Source organism: Sciurus carolinensis, unplaced genomic scaffold (assembly GCF_902686445.1).
Source record: "Sciurus carolinensis unplaced genomic scaffold, mSciCar1.2, whole genome shotgun sequence".
Taxonomy (NCBI): Eukaryota; Metazoa; Chordata; class Mammalia; order Rodentia; family Sciuridae; genus Sciurus; species Sciurus carolinensis.
The window spans coordinates 1,571,292-1,596,526 of record NW_025920151.1 but is presented as its reverse complement, the minus strand read 5'-3'; the positions used below and the strand labels follow the sequence as shown (position 1 = coordinate 1,596,526).

Here is a 25,235-nt window from a genome sequence, read left to right as displayed (position 1 = left end):
AGACTAAGGCTGTTTTTAAGATTAAACATAGGATTATATGATTTGGCTATTCCATTTATGGGTAAAAATACTCGATAGAATCGGAAGCAGGTGTCAGAGAAATTAGTGTGCCCAGTTCACGACAGCATTGTTCACAATAGCCAGAAGGTGAAAGCAAAATAAGCGTGCATGGACAGACGAGTGGATAAACACAGTGGGGTATGTACATACGATGGATTATGATTCAGCCCTGAAAAGAAGGACATTCTGACACATGCTGTGACAGAGATGAACCTTGAGGACATTATATTAAGCGAAATAAGCCCAAAGCAAAACATTGAGTGTTGTCTACTTACGTGAGGGATCCAGCTGATTCCACAGAGACAGCAGAATGGCGGTTGTGAGGCAAGGTTGAACAGGGTGGTAGTGTGTAGTAGGTAGACTTTTAGTTTAATCAAGTCAGAAGAGTTCTGGAATGGGCAGTGAGGATGGTCATGTATCAGTGTGAACATACTTAATGCCACTGAACTGCATGCCTGAAAATGGGGAGGTCTGTGTTATATAAATTTCAAAGTAAAGAAAAAAAAAACTCTGTTTAATGACTAGTAGTATTTGATCAGTCCTGATTCTGTAAGTATGTCAAAAATTGAATCCAGGACAGTACTCTGTGGTCTCTCATAGGATCTTTCATAACGGTTTACCTTGACATCAGAGCTGTGGTTAGTTACCCAGTTATGATCTGCAAACCTGAAATCAAATTCCAGCTCAAACACCGGGTTTGAACTTCAGATGATAAAGCTGAATTCCTTAGTGACACTGCAAGCAACTAGCCTGACAGTCTCCATGACTGGTGTCGCTATGGGCCAAATTATACAAAATACTGACTTACTCTATTGATGACAAAGGTATCGAAATCAGTTCAGCTGCCCTGTAAACATTTTCTACCATGTGATTTAAGATGAAAAGATGAGGACTTGGTGTAGCTCAGTGGTAGAGCCCTGGTCTCGCATGCATTAGGACCTGGGTTCAACCCCATCACCACCACAAAACCAAAAAAAGGTTTCTATACAAATACCATGCCATTTTATGAAAGAAACTTGAGCATTCATGGGGTTTGCTATGCACACAGGCCCTCGAACCAATGCCCAGGGACACAGCGAATACCTCACAACCAAAAGGTGCTAAGCAAAGCACATGAAAAGGTCAAGCAGCTGAGGGACACCATGGGACTGAAGCTCTACCTCTTGGTGATCTGGCTTGGCTCCTGCACATCTGGCTCCAGACCTCATTATCCAGCAGCCTCCGCAGCATCACATCTACCAGCTGCTCCATGATCTTCAAGACCACATACAGAATCAGAAACATGGAGGAGTCACGCTCCTTATTCTGTGTGGTGATCCGGATGGTGTCCGCCACAAAGACGGTGGCTGTCCTTTCCAATTTCTGGATATCAACCCAAGGTATTACAAGTTGAACTGAAAGAGAAAAGATGCAAAATCAGATCCCCCATAAAGTGGGAGCCAAACTTCAAGCATCATCAAATAACAATCCAACATTCTATTTGTTTCTTTTAAGCTAAAATGCAAAAGTCTCAAAGCCTGTGCACAGGAAGAGTACACAACTGCCTGACAGCTGCTGGTGAAACCCAACTCATGGGCCAAGGGTTTTCTTAAAGATTGAAGTGTCATCTCCCAGGTTGCTGGCTACTGTATACTTTCAAGGACCAACATTTTGCAATCCAATAGCATACATCTTCAAGAATATTTCAACACTCATGCAAAAGTTTCTGAATCACACAAAATCTACTTTCAAAAACAGCACTCACACATCAAGATAGAAGAAAAAGGAGTGTGCAAGAGGGTTATTGATTTCTCGTTCACAGAAGCGGGCTGAGCATCGAGTCTGTGTCACATGACTCTTATTATGCTTAGAAGACACTACAAGCAGATTCTATGAAATGCTAAGGTATTACAGTACAGTCAGGCACAGTGTATGTGCACCTCCAAGCTACCTGCAAGCCTGAGGCAGGTAGGTGTCTTGATCCCAGGGTTTTAGGTTCAGCCTGGGCAACAAAGCATGACTTTCACTTTAGAAAAAGAAAGCAGGTTCTGGGACATAGCTCAGTAGCAGAGCACTTGCCTAGCATGTGTGAAGCCCTGGGTTTGATTCCCAGCACTGGAAGAAAGAGAGCCAGGTGCTGTGGCACACACATTTAGTGCCAGTGACCCAGGAGGCTGGAGGATCCCTCCTTGCTAGGGAGGTAACTTAGCTAGTCCTTGTCTCAAAAAGCAAGGTTGGGATGGGGGGCAGGGCTCAACAGTTAAGTGCTCTGGCTTCAATCCTCAGTAATACTGCTACTAATAAAGATAATGTAAAATAGTGCAGGTGATACATTTTTAAACAAACATGCTAGTCCCAGATTTTTTTTTGGGGGGGGTGTACCAGGGATTAAAGTCAGGGGCACTTGGCTACTAAGCCTCATCCCCAGCCTAATTTTCTATTTTATTTAGAGACAGGTCTCACTGAGTTGCTTAGTGCCTTGCCTTTGCTGAGGCTACCTTTCAACTTGCTATCCTTCTGTCTCAGTCTCCTGGGACGCTGGAATTACAGGCATGCGCCACTATACGCATCTGAGAATTAGTGTGGATACAATGATAGGCAGTAGGCTAATGCAGAAGAAACCCGGAGAAGATAAAATCATATCTGTTAGCCGATTCCTCATACAGATAACAAGTGGAAAAACATGATCAAATATTAGCAATAATTAATTTTTTCCAAATATCATCATCCTAACACAATTAGGTTTAGTGACAATCCTTAGTGTTCCAAATGAAATCATTTCCTTTTCACCTCAGAGAATGAATGTCATATTGTAACATTTCCTTCCACTTATTTAGCCATAGCATTTTCGATGACTTTAGAATTGTAAACAGCCTCATTTCTATGTCAGGCCTGGGACTACGCTTTTCCAGCTATGCCAGCTCTTCTGCCCACACTAGTTTCATCTACACTGCCTACTTGAGTTCATTAAGTGACTGCTCTGTGAAATGCCCTGCACTTAAGCAGCACAAATAGGAAAAACTAAACTACAAGCAAATAAGCAACACCACCTTGGCAGAAACCAGCCCAGAAACAGACATGGTGTACATTATAAGGGGACAAGGAAGGCACGGTGGACGTGACCAATCTGAACTGGGTATTGAAGGACAAACAGGAGTTTCTAAAGAAGCTAAGGAGAGAAGGAAAAGCATTTGGAAAAGTGTTCATTTGGGAAAGCATTTCAGAAAGAAGGATGGCCAAGGTTAGGCTGGGGCCCATTCCAAGCAAGGTCAGGAGATGACTGGGCACACAGGGCAGGATACTGAGGCATCAGAAGGGAGTCTGGTGAGACTGAAAGAGAAAACAGCATGTGCAGGAGGCTGGCCACAACAGTTATTCAGGAGGAGGCCTCCCACTGGCTGCACTTGGAGAATAAATGAAGAAAACCACACATATGTGTGCATCTCCCATGCCACCCAGCACGGGCTCTTGAAATGGCTTCTGAAAGTGCTTTCAATGGCAATGGCTTTTGAAACCTTGAACACACAACTGACACCTGTGGCCTTGCCTTTTCCTGTGGGAATGCCAGTACTGAGGACAGTGCCCACTGCTGGTGCGATGTCATAAATTATTTCTGGATTTGAAGTGGACCCAGGTAAAGTGTTCTGCATATACAACAGTCATGATGTTCAAGGACGGGTGTTTTAAAAGATGTCCTTCTGCATTAAGAAGCAGAAGTACATGCTACTCCTATAGAAATATTCACCCATCAGATATGATACTGTATCTTCAACATAATCTATGGTAGTAAAAGATTTTGAGTAGCTCTTTAAATAAGTTACACAGATATGCTCCTGAAGGTAGCAGAAAAATGAATTGTCTCCAGAAAACAAGCAAAAAAAAAAAAATCAAGCTCCTTCGTTGTAGCATGTATACTTCAACTTAATTATCTGCACAAATCATTTGGAAACTAATCCAGTATCACCTGCTGTCATCTCAACCACCCCCTTAAATCTTTTGCTGTGGGATTTAACCTTTAATGGCTTCTCTAGGGAGCCATGCCAATCAACCCCAGGGTCAACTTTATCTTGAAAGACCAAATATTGCAGATGCTGGCACTGGGCTAACATGACTTCATTGACCAGGAGAAGGGGTAGAAGCAGAGGTGGTTGATGCTGATGTACAGACAGCCTTGGCGGGGCACCCAGTCCTTACAGCAGCAGCAAGAGCAGTAGGTGACCACCTTCTCTGCCTCGAGGAGGACGAACCTGGCCTCCAACATCACCACCGCTTCTCAGAACTTCCTGGGCTCCCCTTTCTGCTCAGCAAGCCTGTTGCTACTCTCTTAAGCAATCAGACCCTGACTCACAAGAGACAGGGCCTTCATCCAGGGAGCTGGGCAAAGGGAAGGAAGACAGCACAAGGGACAGGAAGCAGGAAGGACAGATGCACCCAGGCACTTAAGGAATCGCTGTTGTTTCCACGACAACCACTCCTGTCCACAACCCTGAAACAGCCACAGCCAGAGGGGGAAAAAAAAAAAGGCAGAGATCGATTAACCAACAAAGGTTGCAAAACACAAAGAAAAGTCTCTCAGTCACTTACTGACCATGAAGCTGTGGCTGAATCAGCTGACTTCTAAGGTTTTGAGAATTTTAATTCACAATTATTTCCCAAATCCTCCCTACCCTCATGCTACAGTTTGGATCTTCAATGCCTCCCCAAGGTCCATGTGTTAAAGGCCTGATTCCCAGCTAATGTATTGGGAGGTGAGGGAACTGCACAAGGTGGGGTCTGGTGGGAGGTCCTTGGATAACTGGGGACGTGCCCTTAAAGAGGACAGTGGGACCCCAGCCCCTTCCTCTCTGCTCCCTGGCTCGATGAGTTGAACACTTTTCCTCTGCCATAATGTGCTGTCCCATCACAGGCTCACAAGCAAGGGGGCCGATCAGTCACGGACTGGAGCCTCCAGAACTGGGAGCCAAACCAACCTTCCCTAAGTCAGTCATCTCAGGTATTTGTGACAGCGATGAAAAGTGAACCAACACAAGAGATACGAAACCCAGTGACTGGCTCTGGTGTGGGAACTCACATCAGCCCTGAAGAACTACGCAACTAGGACCTAAGAGTCTCTTTAAAACATGAACAAATGTCTTCATTAGGCTCAAAAAGGTCAGTACAAAGCCAACTGCAGGATCTGGAGAAGACTAATGCCGTGCACCACCACCGTCCACTCTATACTTGTTCAAGGTGGAAGGGAGGACCCTGGCCAAGCTTCTAGAGGGCAGAAGTACTCCTAAATCCCTGGGGAGTGCGGGAAACAGCAGAGGGCACAATCTGACACTGTAACTCTTTTGTCAACCACCACCAAGAAGGGACCTTTGTGATCTGTTTTGGTGACATAAGAGACTAGAATAAAAGCTATGGTCCATGTCTCAAGGGTGACAGTCTGTCGTTACCTGTCCTTTTCTTTTTCTTAACATTTTCATTTGTGTTTTATATGACTGTCTTATGAGAGCCTATGTTTCCTAAGATGAGGCTGTTTTCTCAGGGGTGTTACCAAATCCTCACTGTATAAGTCCTTTTAGAAATGAAACCTGGGCACTCACATTAAAATAATCTAATCATAATTACTATAAAATAAACCTCAGTGCTGGTGAAGTGTACTGTTTTCTTCATTATTTATCAGGCTCTAGAGCTGACTGGCATGGCCGAGAACAGGATTCAGAGGCTCCAAGCAGACATGATGGTGGCCATAGGGTCTCCCAACTGTCATGGCTGCATGTCTGGTCCCAGGAAGAGCTGAAGCAGAGGGATTTTTCAAGTTTTATGGAGCAGCCAAGGGCCCAGGAAAGGTCCAACTCTCACACCCTGTGGATCTGGCCCGAGGAGTGGGGAGAACAAAGGCCACAATGTGCTCTCGCTCCCCAGCACTGCCTCCTCAGCTTTCCTTTCTTCCTTCCTTCCTTTTTTTAGGGCATACTAGCTTTGAAGTGTCACAGATCAAAACTGTCACCCCCAAACATGCCACTTCAGCATAAGGATAACTGAGCCAAAGATAACTGAGAAACAAAAAAGACGGGGTACCAGAAAGACTGTCTGCCCTGCCCCATCTGCCTCGAGTCAGGAGGGACTCTTCATCTGCACAGGTGTGTCCCCCTCTGTCCTGGGAAGACACCTTTGACCTCTTGATCTCAGCAGCATGAGGGGCTCACACAGCCTCATGGAGAGAGCCCTACCCTGCCATTAGTTTCCCCCATGTTTACCTCCCCGACCCTGCACCACCCCAGAAGATGGACCCCTTTTCCTGTCACTTCAGTCCTCAGTCAACTGGTTGCTTTCCCTTAAGGTACTGTGCAAGGTCGATTCTAACCACCCTACCAGTTACACGGCTGAGTTTCTGCCACGTGTATACACTCTGAGTGCATTCAAATCAACCCTTTCTCTCTTGCTCATCTGCTGCATAGCGATGTCATTTCCAGGGCCTCAACTACAGAACCTAGGGAGAGGACACTTTTCCTTCTCCTACAGAAGGGTTTCAGGAAGCAACAAAGCAGAAATCAATTTCCTTCCTCCCAAGCAAGGGAAATACCTCGAGAAAAGAACCACTATAGTTCACGTTAGGCCAAGAGAGGCAGGTCAAGTGTCGCTGATGCTCAGTCCCATCTGATACAGGACACCGAGGCACAGTTCATCGGCAAGGATGAGGGGTGTCCCGAGAGCTGTGTGTGTCTTTTACCATAGCCCATGTCAGCTCTGACCCCACAGGTAAGAGGTCATGCCCTGGCTGCCAAGCACTGGATGGCCTCGGTCACCCCTGCTCTTCACTCATCCTGCTCACATCCCCTAGTCCCCAAATGCAAAAGACTGCTTCTCTTGCTTGCTCTAAAATCAAAAATTCACTTTGACACCCCTTACGAAAAGCTGGAAGTCTTCAGGTTTGTTTTCAGAAAAACAAAATCCATGGTCTGGGATATTCACAACATTTCTATTAGTGTGTTCTACTTATACACAGTAGTGGGGTTCACTCTGACATCATCGTACAGGCATGGAATAAAATGAGCTCCATTTCCCTCCCCTGGGCTGCCTACTTTAGTGGGCTCTCTACTATGTATTTGGTCTTTAATTAGTGCTTTATAGGTATGCATCAAAGATGGAATTCACTGTCATATATTCATGTATGTATACAGCACTATTTTGACAATTTCTTTCCACACTGGGGATCCTTTGAATAGAGGAAATGAACTGAGGGTGAGGAAGGAGGAACAGGAAGCGGGAGGAAAGATGGATGGCTTTGGGAAGGTTTTATCCCAAGGGAAGAAAACTGTACTGCAGGCTTATGTGTTCAAGTATGTAAGGAGAGTTCACTGTAGAACAAGGAAACATGTCCCTCCCCAACAGGATCTTAAAGCACCAATCACCATCATGTCCTTGCAAGGACACCAGTTATGTAACAATGTAACTGGCAGCAGGTATGGACAAACACCTCCCAAGATTCCTCTCCTGCCTTCTCACACCTTAACTGGCTGTAACTCCATTTAATTAACATCTGCAGAACAAACATCCACTATTGGGAACAGAGCACTAGATCCAATGTGGTGACAAATGTTACAGCTAAAGAGAAAATGAGTCAGGAATAACTAATTTGAGGAAGACAATAATATGTTGCTCTGCAAAAACAGAAATCTTAACATTATGGTATCCCACGAGAAAAAAAAAAAGGATGATTATATCTGTAAAAGATAACAGGAATTAGGCTTGAGGATGAAGCACCACCCTCTTTTTTTCCTAAATTTCAGGTGTATCTTTATGTGCCGCAAAGACTGACAGGTGACAAATTGAACTAATTTGCCTTTGCACATTAATCCAAAAAGTGTAATCGGACTGGTGAAGACTGTGGGTACGTGGCAGAGTTCAAAATGTCATGAAGAGTCACCCCAGATAGGGAGAAAGGTAGAGATCAAAGGGCCTACCTTCACCTTCCCCTTGACAAAGCTGGCCATGTCGTCTTTATAATCAAACACAGAGTATGGAGGAGATTCTGTCCTAGCCACTTCCAGTGCTGGTTGATTTCCTCTAATGTGGTACCTGGATCAGAATAGAGAGATAGTGAGAAACAAGAGTCATCATTTTGCTAACATTAAGTCACTGTGTTAATGTTCTGCAAACATCCCGTGCCAGGGTTCTCACACCCGAGCCACAGTTTGTCACTGAAAGCTGGCACTCTCCACTGGTGCCACAGTCTCTCCCGCCACTGCATTGGGACTTACAAACTTCAGTCCCATGGCCACTTAGGCCAGCTCACCAAGCAGGAAAACCTTGGAACTGTCCTGTGACCACCCTGCACACCTTGATCATGTGCAGAGCACCTACCACTCAAGTGTCAGAAGCATTTGCAATGGTACAGCTGTTCCAGCATGGAACACAGACCAAGTGGCAGATGATTCTCAAGAGTCTCACTTAGTGTCTCCTGGGAGAAGAGAGGCCCGTGGAGAAGTACCAAAGTCACGTTCAAAGGGGAAGAACCTCCTGGGAAGGTCCTCACAAGGAATGTTGTCACTGCAACAGGCACTGGTTGACCGACAAGCAACAGCCAGGAATTTCACAGGTTTACAAAGGGACACTTCATACCATTTACAGCAATATTGAGATTGCTATCAAAAAAACCTGTATTTAATACCTAATCCATTAAGTATCACAGCTTAGCCTAAGCTCCTATCAACATGTTCAGAGCACACCCATTACCCTGCAGTTGGGCAAAACCATCCAATACAAAGCCTATGTATTATAAAGTGTTGAAGAGCTCACATAATTTATTGCATACTATGCCGAAGTGAAAAGTCCAAGGTTTCTACGGCTATGCTTCCACATGACCGAGAAGTCCAAAAATTGTGAAGTCTGACCACGCAAAGTCAGGGGGCCATCTGGATATGTCACTTTCCTTTGCCTTACAAAACTTCAGCAAGGGGCCTCGGTCACCTTTTTTGCATGCTTCCCCACTATCTACCCACCATGCTTTACTGGGCACTGACTACATGCCCAATGCTGTCCTGGGCACAGGAGGGAAAGCAACCAGAGAGACACTGGAACTTTTACTTCCATGAGGGAGCCAGGAAAAAAGAAGTGACCTGAGCACCAGCAGGGAGTCAGCACAACAGATGTCTGAGCTCTAGCCTGAAGGACTGGGCATGCTCCTCTGTCTACAACCCCAAGCCACTCAGTCAATGCTCACAACTTCTCTCTCTGCCTAAAGTGAGGTACCTTTAGGAAGCCTGGAGAGACTTTGGTCCATGTGAAATTAAAATAGTAATAACAACTTGTCTCCCTTCCAACCTGTTATCCACAGATCTTTTGCCAAATAACACAGTTCACCCATGAAGTAGTTTAACTCTCTCTTCCACCTAGTTTAAAAGAAAAAAAGTGCTCTTAAAGGCCCCCCTCTACTTCCCTGTCCTGTCACACAGGACCCTGGAAAAGACAGGGATCATCCTCACAGGCCGCTCTTCCCATTCCTACTCTTGAGCTGGTTCCACCCAGGGTCTTTCCTACCCTTTTTGTTTGTACTTTATTGGACACTCACATTCCTGGGCAGGGATCCTTTCTCAATGCTCAGCACACAACCAAGTATGAGGGCGAGTCAACGACATGCAAGACACCCAAGTAATGCCTGCACAAGTACAAATATCTCAGTCAACAGCACAATCCTCACACCAGAACATACCCATGCCTCCCATCCTCACTCCCCACAAGAGAACCCTGAAAAGAACAATTCACTACTCAGGACCTTCTGAGGGCAGGACAATGGTAGAAAACAAGCCAGGCAAACCTGACCTGTGTCGACCCAAGGAAAACTTCCTCAGCACCCGGCAGCCCAGTGATGCAGTCTCCTGGCACAGACGTGCAACGTGGGGTGGAGACTGCCCAAGTCGGACACAGCCCTTGCACTTTGCCCCCGGCTATTACCACACACGCACACACCTGGGAAAACCCTGTTAATCAGACACCAAGACGGTAAAGGAAAGGACCACTTTATACCCCAAAACACGTGAGTGCCCTGAAACACACCCCTAAGAAGCCAGGCTCACTCACACTCATAGCTCAGTGTGCTTTTGATCACTAAGAAAGAGACAGACATGTGGAGGAGAGCCAGAGCTTCTGAAATCAGGTGAGGCTCCCCGGGCATTACCTGCAAGCACACCAACAAGCAAATGCTCCGCATGTTCACAACTCAGGGTCTGGAACAAGCCTCACCAGTGGCTATGGCCCAGTGAACATTGCATCCATCCAGGAACTCTCCACATGCTATGGGAGAGTACACCTGTGAGCCGGGAACTTGAAGCAGAACTTGAGAGGGAGCTACCTCGGTGTTGGAATCCAGCACTGCCTCCAGGGCACCCACCAGGCCACCTACAAGGCAAAAGAGAAGCAAACACACCTGTGAGCTCAGGGACATGCAGACCCGCAGCCAGTGTGCAGCTGCCACTCCCACATGTGCAGGCAGCATGGTCACTGGTGAGAGCCCAGGCACAGCTCCAAAACCCTGCAGAATCAGAGATCCATGGGGCCCAGAGCTCTAGCTTCCTCACACCCATTTCCCCAGCATCTGCTGTTGGAGTCAGACTGCCCGATTGGAACCCCAGCTCTACCACTTTCAAGCTGTGTGGCCTTGGGAAAGTTACCTGATTTCTCTGTGCCCTGGTCTCTTTGGAAGATAAAGCAACCACGATATGCCTCCAAGGGTAATTATGGAAATTAAGTCATCATTCAAAGTACCTAGACTATTGCCAGGCCCTTCAAGCACCAGGTAAGTGTCGCCCGTTAGGATCCTCATCATATCCACATCTCACATGGAAGAATAATCCCTTTCTACTCCAGAAAGGTACCCTGAGAAATATGACAGCACATCCAAGACCCCACAGGACAGAAGGCACAGGTAGCAGGTGAAGGATTGGCATTCTGCTGTGATGAATGGCATCCTGAATCACTGGCAGGTGAACAAACCCAATCCCTCCTCCCTGGAGGAGCTGAAGCCCTACACCTTCCTTTGCCCATGCTCCTTCACTACTAGGCCCTGAGAGGGCCCTGAGTGACCTGAGGAGTTTATTTTGGTTTAAGACCCCAATGTTAAAGGAAGTTGAATCATTAAGGAGTATGTCACTGACCTGCCATGCCATCACCCCAGAGTGTGCAGCATGTTTCACACCAGCAGGGACATGTGCCAACACAACAGAGCACCCCACAATTCAGAAAGTTAACGCTGGGACATTCCTACCCTCTGCTCCTCAGATCCCGCCAGTTTCCAAGTGCCTCACAAGCCCATCCTAAGGGGAACAAACACGCTGTGACTCGGAAATGTATGGGATGTATCCACTTGCTCCTCCCGCCTTGGCAGCAGGGCACTCTGTCACTGGACGGCCATCATAATCCCAGGCTGACTGGGGCCTGCCCCACATCACAGAGGACTAGGGCACATCCCCAGGAAAAGATCCAAATTCAAAACTGTATATGTGGGGACTTGGGCTGGGGATCAGTGGCACAGAACCTGTCTGGCATGTGGGAGGCACTGGGTTGCATCCTCAACACCCTATGAAAGGGAACAAATAAAGGTCTATTAACATCAAAAACAATTATTTAAAAAAAATGCTTGTATGGTTTCTACTGATCACAGGTTGCTTTTGTACCACTGTAGAAACAAAGGCACTAATGCAGCCCACAGGAGTTGAGAACTGCTTGTCTTATGACTCTACCACATTGGACCTGTTCTGAATCACCCACTGCCTTGAGTCGTCACATCTCCCAACACACCTTTGACTTTCGTGAGCTTGACGGCTTCAAAGATTACTGGCCAGTTCTTCAGCATCAAATCCCAGTTTTGGCTTAGCTGACGCTCATTAGATTCAGGTTAAAGTCTCTGGCCAGCCTCACAGAAGGAATGCTATGCATCACATCCTCTCAGGTGGACACAATTTCAACTTGTTCCACTCCTGGTGATGTTCACTTGGTCTCTTAAGTTAGTGTCTGCTTGGGCTCTGCACCATGAACTTATTCCTTTTTCTCTTGTAACTCACAAGCCTCCTAGAGACAAATAATGAAGTTATATAAATTTCCCATTCCTCAAACTTTCAATTTATTCACTTTTATCAGTATGGTCTCATCTTTTCTGCTTTTCTTCAAAGAGTAAGAATTCATTACTATATTTACTCGGATGATTTAATTGTCCCAGGTTTGGCAGGTAGGAATCCCTTCAAGCTGGGTTCTGTGTCCTTTGGACATGTAATCATGGTTTTTCATAGTGTCTGCCACAATAAAATATTCCAACATTGTCTCGTACTTTCCCTGCACCAGCCCAGAAATGGGACATTTTTCCCAGAAATTCTATTTCTTTTCAAGAGGATTGCTACACAAAAGCCACCTGGCATTCTACTGGCTTGGGAGGCTGAGGCAGGAGGATTGTGAATTCAATGACTGCCTCAGCAACTTAGCACAACCGTGGCTCAAAATAAAAAAATAAAAAGGGCTGGGGATGTGGATCAGTGGGTATGTGGCCCTAGGTTCCATCCCTGCTATAAAATAAAAATAAAAAGCTGGTATCTGGAAGCTCATTGGTAACCGGGTCTGTGTGTATACGTAGGACTCATGTATTTGCACACAGGCATACACATCTCTAATGCAATGTGTGTATGTATACATAGTCCACATACAGAGAAACTGAGTTCACACTGATGCCTCCTGCGATCCACTCCCCATGTTCATTCTTACTTCTTTCCTTGTTCACAGCTCTCTTCTCCAACAGAGAAGCCCAGCCTCCACCACCCTTGATAGACTTACTTGCACATCAACCATCTCTTGCTCCCAACCTCCACACCCAAGACACACCCTGCTCACCCTGTGCAACCTCTTCCTAGATGACCGGCACCTACACCACTCTTACCTGCCCTATGGGATGACTTTCCCCAGCAGAAGGAAGGACATGTGTGGTTTTACAGCAATTATTCTTTGGCTAGTCCCCTGACCCTTTAAGGGTTTGTTATTTGGTGTCAGACGACGGAACAGGGACAGGAAGGCTGTCCTGTCTGCTAGATGGAGAGCTGACACTTAATACAGATCCCACAGGCAGCTTAGCAGAGCTCAGTGGAAGAAAACAGCAGGCTGGAGTAAGGGCACTTAAGGCTGTGTTTTCAAAAGACCGGTGAAATGCCACGTTTGTCTAGCAACTATAAGAAATCCTGATGGAGACACTGAGGAAGACTAGAAAGGAGTCCATCCCAGGAGGCGCTTCTCAGACGTCTCTGACAGAACCCATGCAGACGTTGTAACAGCAGCCTGGGGGACTCTAGGTGACATGGAATGAAGAGAACAGGGAGGGTGTGCAGCACCTAGACAGCCACAGAGGGGTGCTGAGTTTTGAGGTAGAGTGGGAATTTCTCTCACGTGCTTCTGGAAAGGTCTGGAGGTCTGTGTCAACCCGGAACCTTCAACTGGTGGGCAGGTGGGCAGAGCAGCAATCAAAAAGCCACAAGGGGACTTCCAGCTTCAGTTCCAGCATACAAAGAGCTTGGGAAGCACCCCTCCCATAAATACAAGCAGAGGCCAAGCAGACTGCAAATCACAGGCTTTTCTTGGACTCATCGGAGAACTGAGGTCACGGGTCAAAACATAACCCCCAAAGCTAAAGCGGCACAGGTAATCCGTGGGACACAGCTGGGACCTGCTCCCCCAGTGCTGAGGTCATAAACTGCAGGACACTTGAGTCCTGAGTCTCACTGTGCGAGGGCCTGACTGAAAGAGAATAAGAAAGCCCTGGTGCTGCGATCTTAAGGGACCCCAAGGCAGCACAGGTGTTCTCACCAGAACCCCACCAGTTCCCACTGAAAGACCCCAGGGACACCTGCCCAGCTCTCTGGACAAGGGAAGAATAAGGCCATGAGGCATCCTCAGGGCCTCACCCCAGCTGGGGAAAGGCCTTCTCTGGCTCCTGTGCCCCCTCTGGCATTCCTGTCCCCACAGGGTGGGAGGAAGTGGCTAGAAAACTCTTGGGAATGTCACAGGCCAGGGTCACACGTCCACTGATGACTGAGATTGATTGATGAATCTAGGACCCTCCCCCTTGCCAACAGCAAAAACTCCAGGATAAATGAGAGCACATTACAGCTCAAAGAGCAGGGAGACTGGGAAGTTCTTAACCCAGGGACAGAGGGAAGACCCAACCAGGGACATGGAGGAATGTGAGGCCTCTGGTACCTTCAGCTACAGGAAACTGCAAAGAACCAAGTCCCAGCAGAGTAGCAAAACACACACGGAAGATGATTTCCTCACTTGTTAGTATTTATTTATATATATGTATAAATAATAAGTTGCTTATATACCATAATAAGTTTTCTCTCTCTATATATATATAAAAACATGCCAGTAGGCAAGAAAATACACATGATTAAAAGATAGGACTGGGGAGATAGCTCAGTCGGTAGAGTGCTTGCCTTATAAGCACAAGGCCATGGGTTTGATCCCCAGAAACCAAAAAGAAAAAGAAAAGATAAAGCATGCATCAAAATGACACACAGATATGACAGATCTTGGTACTTTGAGAGAACTTTTAAAATAAGTGTGATTTATAGGTGAAGGGCTCTAAAGAAAAGGTATAGAGTATGGAAGACTAGGTCATGAAAGCAGACAGATGGAAACTCTAAGAAATGAAAAACAAAATAAATAGAAAAAAACAAAAATGAAGATTGCCCTTCATGGCTCATCAGTAGATGTGACAGTCAAGAAAACAATCAGTGAACTTGAAGACAGATCAACAGAAACCCCCCCACACACTGAAAAGCCAAGAGTGAGACAGAGATATACGAAGTATACAATATCTGACTGCTGGGGATAATTCCCAAAGATAGAAGGACCCCAAACTGGAAAAACAGAAGAAGAGGAAAGCAATCATGTGAAGCAATAATGACCAAGAATTTTCCAAAATTAATGACACACCCCAGATCACAGATCCAAGAAGTACAGAGAATACCACGCAGAAAATTATTAAAAAAAAACAAAGGAAAAATATTTACAAATCTACACTGAGGTATATCATATTCAAATTGCAGAAACAAAAAGAAAATCTTTAAAGAAGAGGGGTGTGAAGCAGACAGCCTAGGAAGAACACGGTAATTATAGCAGACTACTCCAAACATGTGATCAAGGGAGTTGAAATAAGGTGTTGAAAGAAATGAATCACAAACCAATAAATCTAAATGAAGTGAGGATTTGTTTTGGGGGGGATACTTGGTATTGAATCTAGGGGTGCTCTACCACTGAACCACATCCCCAGTTGTTTTATTGTTTATTTAGAGATAGGGATTCAAAAATTGCTGAGGCTGACCTCAAAGATGTGATCCTCCTGCCTCCTTCTACCAATTTGTTAGGATTACCAGCAAGGACCACCATGCCAGGCTGTGTCCAGTGAAATTATCCTTCAAAATTGAAAATGAAAGACTTTCTTGAAAAAGAACAGGAAATCCATTTCCAGCAGACCTAACCATCAAATTCTTCAGAGAGAAAGAAAACACATTGCGGGGGCATCCGGAATTCCATCCAGTGCTTGACAAAGATCCTCTGGAGGATGATTGCAAAGGCTCATCCTAAAAGGAATTGCCGGATGTTTTGCTCCGGAGCATGGTGTTTTCTCTGCTGTGTTTTTCTGATAATATATTACTCATTTCAGTCTGAACGGATTGCTTAAGGGGATGAAGGGAATACAACAAAAATTCTAGAAAATATTACCTACAATCTGAAAAACAATGGGTCTTTACCATTAACAAAATTAAAAATAATTTTGCAACCGTGCAATGAGTCTCTGAAAGCCTCTGGAGAAAATAGTTATAAATCTGCCTTTCTCTCCAACAGGCTGGTTAAATTTTAACAATGGTTTTGTTTATGTGTGGTGGTGAGGTAAGAGAATAAGGTTCCACAACATTTCTTCCTTCCTACAAAGAATATGTCACCCCTATAATATATGTTGGCACACAATAACCATTGGGACCGCTGCCCTCCTGTAACCCTTAACTCAGCAATTTAGATATTAACCAGAGGGACCTAATAGAAATGGTCACATGAGATTATTTGTCTATCACTTTAACCGCGAGAATAATAAGAATAGTCTTAAGAGTCTTAAGTCCCACATAGAGTTTAGATATTAAGGAAGTAAACATTGTATTAGCTCATCAATGTAGTTAGATATTCTTAAAACAATTGTGATTAGGTAAGAATGATCTGTAAGGTTGTTGTTTTCTGCCTATGCTTTGGAAACTTCTTTAATATTAACCACAAGACTGCCATTATAGCCTGAAGAAAAATGTATATAAACCCAGCCCTCCCCAGAATAAAGTGGGATTGATTGCACCAGAACTAGAGTCTGTGTCTTTCATTCTCCATCCATCGCCGACGCTGTCTCCCCGCGCCCCGTTTACCGGTGTGGAACCCATGGACTCCTGCTAGGGCTGGACCCCGGCAACACATAGGTCAGTAGTGCTAAGCTACATAAAGAGAAGAAGTGTGTATCAGGAAATGAATGAGGGTAGATTCAAATTTCTTATTTTTCCTATCCCTAAGCAATTTAAAAGAAATGTTTGAAGGGTTAACAAAAAGTTTATTGAGTGATTACACTATGTAAATAAGTGAAATGGATGACAATGTCAGAAAAGATGAGACAGGATCTGGGAATACTAGTATTTCTGCATCTAGGCCAAGCATGGTGGTGCACACCTACAATCCCAGTGGCTCAGGAGGCTGAGGCAGGAGGATCACAAGTTTAAGGCCAGCCTCAGCAACTCTGAGACCTTGTCTCAAAATAGAGCTACAAATGGACTTGGGATATTGCACAGTGCTTAAGCGTCCCTGGGTTCAATCCCAAATACACGAAAAAAAAATCTACATTTCATGTGAAACAGCATAATATTTGTAGACACAGACTAATCTGGAAATTATGTTCCAAACCAGAAATATATACTACAAATTCTTTTCAACCTACTGTTGGCAAGCTAACAGATAAATGGCATCACCAAGCATTCAACTGCTAAAGAAGTCAGGAAAAGTGGTTCAAAAGAAAAAGAACAGAACAAGGAATAGAAAACAGTTACCAACCTAGTAGAGATTCATCTAACAATGCCAACAATCACTTTACATGTGAATGGCCTAAATACACCAACCAAAAACACCCAGGGATTTTCAGAATGGATTTAAGAAAAAAAAAAAGAAGGAAGAAAAGAAAACCAAGCCCACAAGAAACCCATGTCACAGTCACACAAAGGAAAAGGAAAGGGGTGGGGCTAGGGATGTAGCTCAGTGGCAGAGTGCTTGCCTAGTATGTCCAACTCCCTGACTTCAATTGTTCACACCACAAGAAATTCCACCAGCAAACAGGATCCACCAACATATAAAAGAAATTATACCTCATGACCAAGTGGGACTTGCTCCAAGTATGTAACAATGGTCCAGCATTCGAAAATTCATCAATATAGAAGTAGGGGGAGGAATCACAAACTTATTCCAATTGATACAAAAAGCATTTGACAAAAATGGAACACCCACCCATTCATGATTAAAAGAAAAAAACATAGCAAATGAGGAATTAAGAACTTGTCTAACTTGATAATATCATTTACCTTCTCGCCCCCAAACCCTACAATTAACATCACACTTACAGAGAAACTCAACACTTTCCTGATAACCAGGAACAAGGTAAAGACAACTTCTCCTATCATTCCTTTTCAACATCACACTGAAAGATCCAGCTAATATGCTAAGATGAAAAGAGGAAACAGAAGGTATACAGAGAGAGAAGAGAAATAAAACTGTTCAAAGATGACATGCTTTCCTTTAAAAAATAAAGAAAAGAATCAAGGAAAACTTAAGGAACTGAGAAGCACAGCAGAGCTGCAGGGAAGAAGAATAACACGACAACTGCTTTCCAACACTCCAGCAAAGGCCGGCTGTAACTTGGGCGGGGTGGGGGGGACGCGGAGTAGACACCATTGACAAGCCAGAGAAATGCAGAAGAAAGGAAACAAACCCGAGGCAAGGCCATCCTCTGACCCGGTGTCTCCCAAGAAATCCCCACCTGCGACTCACCCTGGGCTGGGAGCTGCGAGTCGGCCACCCCGCCCCCCCAAGCCCCTTACCGCTGAGGCCGCCGCGCCCCTCGCCTTACCCGCCACGCTGCTCTAGGATGAAGGAGCCGCTGCTCCTCTTGGTCACCCAGAGCTTCAGGGCGTCCTTCAGCAGCACCTCGTCGGGCTTCTTTCCCTTTCTTCTGGTGCCCCTGTTCACGGAGCCGGGGCCAGGGCCTCACGTGGCCCAGCTCGCTCTGGAGGAAGCGGCGGCAGCGGCTGCACGGAAACGCAGGCCCGTGGGTGCCCAGCGCTCGCACTTCCGCAAGCGCAGCAGGAGGAGCGCTCCCGGCGAACCCCGCGCAGCCACGCGCCGCCCCGCCCCGCGCAGCCCGCTCAGCCCGCCCAGCCCTCCAGGCAGCGTCCGCCGCACCCCGAGCCCCTCTCAGCCCAGCAGGCTGCAGAGGCGCCTCCCGGGTTTCTGGGTCCCAACCCCCGGCTTGGAGCGATGGGCCAAGCGGTCTGTGAGATCCCAGGCCCGACCCACCCCCGCCACCCCCTTACCGCTGAGGTGGCCAATCCCCTCGCTGTGCCCGCGGCGCTGCTGTGGCATCTAGTAGCTGCTGCTCCTCTGGGCCACCCAGAGCTTCAGGGTTCTTCACCAGCACCTCCTTGGGCTTGAGCCACATCCCGGGTGATCCGGCTACACTGTGGGGGGCCGCTTCACATTGCCCGGCCACCAGCAGCACCTGGCCCAGTTCGCTGGGCAGTAGGCAGCAGCAGCAGCGGTAGCGCGGGTATGGCACATTCGCAGGTGCCCAGCTCTGGCAGTTCCAGGAGCCGCCCGCCGCCCCGCCCCCGTCCCGCCCATCCTCGCGGCGGCCCCGCCCCGATCGCCCCCACCCCGCCGATTCCCGCTGCGCCGTGGGGGGGCGGGTTTCTGCATCCCAGAGGCCGGACTCAAGGTTCCCAAGTGGAGGAAGGAGGTCTGATCCGGGTGACAGGTCCCCTCCTTCCCGTCCTCGCACAGATAGCGGGGAGCGCCTGGGCAGTGGGGCCTGGCTCCAACCCCCGGTGGCAGCTCCTGGGAAAGAGCTCAGGGTGGCGGGAGCCGCCCCACACGCCTCATTCCAAGAGTTGGAGGAAGGACCTGGGGAAGAGATGTCTTGCTCTCCAACTGCGGGTTGACCAGCCCAGAGCCCTTTATCTCGGAAGTACAGAAGGCACTAATGCAAACCAGTAAAGCAAGTGTGTTTGGGTTTTAAAGAACATTTTGTAGATGTCCCAAAAATAGCATGAAAAATAAAAACAGTTATGTTCAGACTTGTTAGCACACTTTCTTAAAGATTTATTTTAATTCACACATACTTTTCCATATTTATGGGGCATTGACATCCTTGTCTTGTTCAAATTTTTAGAGGGATGCTTCAAATTTTCTCCATTTAGAATTATGTTGAGAATATCATGCTAAGTGAAATAATCCAAACCCCAAAACCCAAAGGCTGAAAGTTTTCTCTGATATGTGGAAAGTAATTAATTCACAGTAATAGTGGGGATAGGGAAGAATAGAGTTAATTTATATTAGGTAGAGGGAAGTGAAGGGAAGAGAAGGGGGATGGGTGCAGAAATGATAGTAGAGTGAAAGAGACATTATTACCTCATGTACATGTATGACTGTATGACCAATGTGAACCTGCAATATGTGTAACCAGAAAAATGAGAGATTGCACTGTTTATGTATGATCTATCAAAACATATATATGCATTCTACTGTCATGTACAACTAATTAGAGCAAATAATGTTAAAAAATTAAATAGAAATATGTTGGCCTTGGGTTTAGCATATATGGCTTTTATGATTTTGAGGTATGTTCTTGGTATCTAGTTTTTCTAGTGTTTTGAACATGAAGAGGTACTGTATTTTGTCAAATGCTTTTTCTGCTTCTATTCAGATAATCATATGATACTTGTTTTCAAGTCTACCGATATGATGAATTACATTTATTGATTTCCATATCTTGAACTATCCCTGCACCCCTGGGATGAACCCCACTTGATCTTGGTGCATAATCTTTTTAATATGTTTTTGTATGGGAGTTGCCAGAATTTTATTGAGAATTTTTGCATCTATGGTCATCAGGGATATTGGTCTAAAGTTTTCTTTCCTTGATGTGTCTTTGTTTGGTTTTGGTATCAGGGTGATATTAGTCTCATAGTATGAGTTTGGAAGGGTTCCCTCCTTTTCTATTTCATGGAATAATTTGAGGAGTATTGGTGATAATTCTTCTTTGAAGGTTCTGTTGAACTTCGCTGAGAATTCATCTAGTCCTGGACTTTTCTTAATTAGTAAATTTTAATAGCATTTTCTATTTCATTACTTGAAATTGTTCTATTTAAATTGTGTATGACCTCCTCATTTAGTTTAGGTAGAACATATGTCTCTAGAAATTTGTCAATGTCTTCAAAATTTTCTATTTTATTAGAGTACAAATTTTCATAATATTTTCTAATTATCTTCTGCATTTTATTTATGTCCACTGTGATACTTCCTTTTTTAAATCAATTATTTTAGTAATTTGGGTTTTCTTTCTTCTTCTATTTTTTAATGTGGCAGTGTCAGCAGTAGCAGCAGCAGTGTAGGTGGCAACCACGCATCCAAGGCAGCATGGAGAGCAGTAGACCCTCAGAGGATGGTGTCTGAGACAACAGCAGCAGCAGCACCTGGAGAAAAGGCCTCCGAGCACCTGCGGCAGTGGTGTCAGTGGCAGCTGTGTCCCAAGAGAAAACCTCTGGCTGATGGTAGTGGTGCACATGGGAGAGGCAACAGTGGAAAAGACCTCCCAGCATCCATGGCAGCATGAGCAGCAGTGGCACCCAGAGACTACACTCTGGGCATCTGCAGCAGTGGCCTCCTCAGAAATGTTTTGAGTACCCAGTCTACCTCATGTTCTGCAATTATCTAGTCTGTACTTACATGTTAAAAGGAGGAACACGGGGTTTTTCTTAGCTTCTGTTCTTTCAGTAAACACAGTGATCAAAGAAATAAGGAGGTCTCCCTTCTACTAGCTTGATACTCTGCATGCAGGAATCAGAAAGACTATCACTGATTGGAAGGTCTTGCTGCTTGGTGTCTTGTTTTTGCAATATTTTTGGAAAAGTGTTGACTCTGGAGTGCCCTCCTGACAATGTGGCCCTCAAGACTATCCACATCATCTTGGTTTAGTCACATAAACATAGCCCAGTCAAACCAGATGGATGGTGCTCTGTGGTAGAAAGAGGCCAGGCCCTGGAATCTGGGAGATGGGATGAATCCCATGCCTTCCAGACACTTGCAAAGGAAAAGCTAGCCTCCTCCTCACATGTAGAAGTGGGTAATGGCAGGATTAATGAACAGCATGGGCCTTGGAATCTGGCAGACACTGCTGGACTTCATGGACAATGTCCTTTTCCAGTTCTGTGAATATGTGTGCAGATCTAATGAGAATTCAATGCACATACACACATATATACAGATATATCCAATGAAGAAAGTCATCCCAGCTACCCAGACTTGACCACCAAATGATAGCCTGTGATAAGTCCAACGAAGGGGTAGACTATGTAAACAAAAGTTGTCACTTTGCAGTTGCTAAAAGTACTTAATGGAAGTTTCTCCTATACCAATATTTAGCAGCAAATATGTGCTTTTCTTGGTGAAAATACCAAAGACTAGATGATAGGATGGCCAATTAGTCTTCTTTATTTTCTTTTAATTCTGTGGTAAATGCATTAAACTCATTTAAAAGGTGAGCAAGTGAGAATGTGGACACCCCTTCTCCCCACAAAGAGAGCACTACTATCACTGTGTGAGCACACAGCCTGCCTGAGATGTGCAGGTGTACGTGTGTGCACAGGCAACAGGACATCAGAACACCTTCCAAATGGAGGTATGTATCATCATGGTAACTATCAATACCAAGGGCCAGGTGACCTACCTCACTTTCCTATGTATAGGTGTCCAGGAAATGACTGTGTGCTGTCCCGGGGATGCTGGGTCCCCACCCAGTCCAGGATCAGAGAGGAGGGAGAGAGGAGACTGATAATCTTTATGTGGAGAGAGTCACCACTGTACAGGGCCACCCCACTTCCGCTTCTTTGGGAGAGGAAAGAGGGGCCCCAGCTCCCACCCCATGCTGGCAGGGAGGTGTTTTCAGGGGTATCATTCAGAAAGTTTGGAATGCACCCTTGAGTCAGGAGAGGGCCTTAAAGGACTGAACCTGACCCTGCAGTTATTCTCACTGGCCACCCTGTGCCTGCTGCACCAGGATGCCAAGCTGCAGAGGGACTGGTCTGTGCTGGCAGAGTTTCTTGGGGTCAGGAATGCAACAGTTTCTCCTGTGGGCCAAATGTGGCCCATCTCAGTTTCTAACACTGCCATCTGCAGAGGCCAGGGGAACTGCACCAGATGCCAAGGGCTCAGAGCAAAGTACATCTCCCAGTAGGGCCATAAATTCAAGCCTCCATTTTAACCATCTGCTCGACTCAGCGTCCCCAAAGCCAGCTACCTAACCATGACTCAGTACTGTTTCCTTACCTCTCTCCATCCAACCCTGGGGGCAGCTGTGAGTGAGTGGGGGGGCAGCAGTGAGTGAGTTGGGGGGCAGGCCCACCCTACCCTCTGCAGTCTTCCAACTCAAGCAAACCAGGTGGGCAGGTTGCCTGCTACTCTGGCAGTAATGGGAAAGACCCAGCACTGAACACATTCAACTTGATGGAAAGAGGAATTTAAGGAGTCTCATAATTTCTTTGATCAAAAAAAAGATCTTGGGCTTGGGTTTTTCTTCTGGTCCAGGAAGTCATATTGCTCTCAGGCATGGAGGGAGAAAGGAAGGTGCCTTGGCTTCTTCCTGGTGTCAGGCTTTTGCTCAGTTGAAGAGTGAACCATCTGCTGGTTCTCCTTCCTCAGGAAGAAAACCTTCACCCCAGTGACCAACCTGAGTCATTGGATGCCCATGTGGGAAAATTCTTCTGAGTGAGCTCCTGGTCTCTGAGCAGCAGTGGTGAGGTATGCAACCTACCTAGCCAGGAATGGAGTTCAGCATCCTCCTGGACCTCTGAGTGGCCTGCAGAGTGCTGGATGACACAAGAGACCCCACCACACCAAGTCTTCAGCAGCTTCCAGCTCTAGTGGTAGCCAAATGTAGAAAGTGGCCATAAGCCAGGAGCTGCTAAGAGTCCTATGCAGAGGGGCCATGCAGCAAGGGCAGTGCCACATGCTTAAGGAGGCCCTTCCTATCTTCTCAGAGAGAGTGACACTTGAGAGGAGTCAAGGAATGACTAAGGATTGGGGTGGGTGAGGGTGACAGAGGAAGAGATCAAGGAGGAGGAAACAGTAAAAGAGAAACAGAGGTGACCTTAAGGTAAAACCAGACATTGTCAGATCAATCTGAAAGCCAGCACCCCTGCTGGTCCTCAACTGCAAGAGTCCCCAGGGACCATCCACACTTAGTGCAGCAGCATGGTATCCACACCATGGTCATCTTTTAGATCGTACTTGTGCCTCTATGTAAGAGTAGCTGGCCCTGTCCAAACCAGTGACACTCCTCTCCACAGAAACACATGTGCCCATGCTTTTCTCCAGATGGAGCCCCCACTCCATCAGACCTGCCCATCATGTGGAACCCTGACTGGGCATGTGGGACTGATGCCTCCCTCTAAGGCCAGCCTTCTTCTCTAGAGAAGTCCCAAATGCCTCTGTCCATCATGAGCTTTCTCTTTTCTGTGAACCTCCTATGCTGGTAGGTGAGCAACCTAAGTTTGGAGCCCTGAGGATCATGCAGCCTGCTCATCTTTGCCCCTGGATGGATGGCCAGGTGTGGAATCAGGGTCCATCTCTGGCCCTCAAAAAGCCTAGCATGGGGTCCAGTCTGTGGCAGAGCCCAGCACAGGTGGTGTGGGGCATAAAGACCCTGGAGGGCCTCCTTGAACTCAATGCCAATGCCTCAGAGACTCTCCACAACACAAACACCCAGGCTAACCTATATCACCTACCAGAAAAGTCCAACAGATCTCTGGAAAACCAGAATGTGTCCTTTAAGCAATCATTGAACACTCTTCCTGTGAGGTGCCCAGAGAGAGTGTGGATTTTTACACAAAGGCTTAATTTTGGGGGGGACAGATTTGCTTGGGGTCAGGCTTCTGGAGCATTAGAGGACACTGTACCCTTGGAGTCTGGTCCCAAACCCACGGCACACAGTTTTTCTTTCCCCTACTTGACTGGGGACTATATGCAGGCTCCTGATGGCCTCACTTCACTTCACCATGTGGCATGTGTGTAAGGAAATCAATAAACATTCATCACACCAATAGACTTAAAGACAAGAATCACATGATCATCTCAATAGTTGCAGAGAAAGCACTTGACAAAATATGACACATCTTCATGCTCAAAACACTAGAAAAACTAGGGATAGTAGAAACACACCTCAACATTGTAAAAGCTATCTATTAGCCCAATGTCAACATCATTCTAAAGGCAGAAAAACTGAAAGCATTTGCTCTAAAAACTGGAACAAGACAGGGATGCCTGTTTCTCTACTTGTAGTCAACATCATCCTTGAAACTCTCCTCAGAGCAATGAGATGAAAGAAATTAAAGGGATACAAAAAGGAAAAGAAAAGCTCAAACATCACTATTTGCTGTTAACATGATTCTATATTTAGAAGATCCAAAAAGAAAAATCCCACCAGAAAACATCTAGAATTTATAAATGAATTTAGCAAAGGAGCAGGATATAAAATCAATAACCATAAATCAAATGCATTTCTATATACAGGGATAAATCCATTGAAAGAGAAATTAGGAGAACTACCCCATTCACAATAACCTCAAAAAATACTTGGGAACCAATCTAACAAAAGAGGTGAAAGTTTTCTACAATGAAAACTACAGAACACTAAAGAAAGGAAGAAAGTCTTAGAAGATGGAAAGATCACCCATGATCTTGGATAGGCAGAATTAATATTGTCAAAATGGCTATACAACCAAAAGTGTTGTACACATTCAATGCAGTTTCTAGTAAATTCCCAATGATATTCTTCACAGAAATAGAAAGAGCAATCATGAAATTTATTTGTAAAAATAAGA

At 45.8% G+C, this 25,235-nt stretch overlaps 1 protein-coding gene and 1 long non-coding RNA gene across 2 annotated transcripts in view; both read right to left on the bottom strand.

Annotated features, from left to right (window-relative positions):
- Positions 1-199: 199 nt before the first annotated feature.
- LOC124974511 (uncharacterized) lies at positions 200-11,292 on the bottom strand. Its single transcript, XR_007106785.1, has 6 exons — positions 10,792-11,292; positions 10,205-10,425; positions 7,992-8,106; positions 1,221-1,454; positions 336-515; positions 200-229 (listed from the first exon to the last, which is right to left on the bottom strand). It is a non-coding gene; the product is annotated as an uncharacterized LOC124974511 (long non-coding RNA).
- A 234-nt stretch (positions 11,293-11,526) lies between these two features.
- Positions 11,527-25,235, bottom strand: part of LOC124974510 (uncharacterized) — a 115,717-nt gene continuing 102,008 nt past the window's right edge. Inside the window, exons 2-5 of the mRNA XM_047537719.1 lie at positions 18,675-19,194; positions 18,212-18,389; positions 11,824-12,093; positions 11,527-11,602 (exon numbers count right to left, since the gene is read on the bottom strand). Of these exons, the coding sequence (XP_047393675.1) occupies positions 12,061-12,093; positions 18,212-18,389; positions 18,675-19,194 (731 nt within the window). The 3' untranslated portion in view covers positions 11,527-11,602; positions 11,824-12,060. The remainder of the gene's footprint in view (positions 11,603-11,823; positions 12,094-18,211; positions 18,390-18,674; positions 19,195-25,235) is intronic.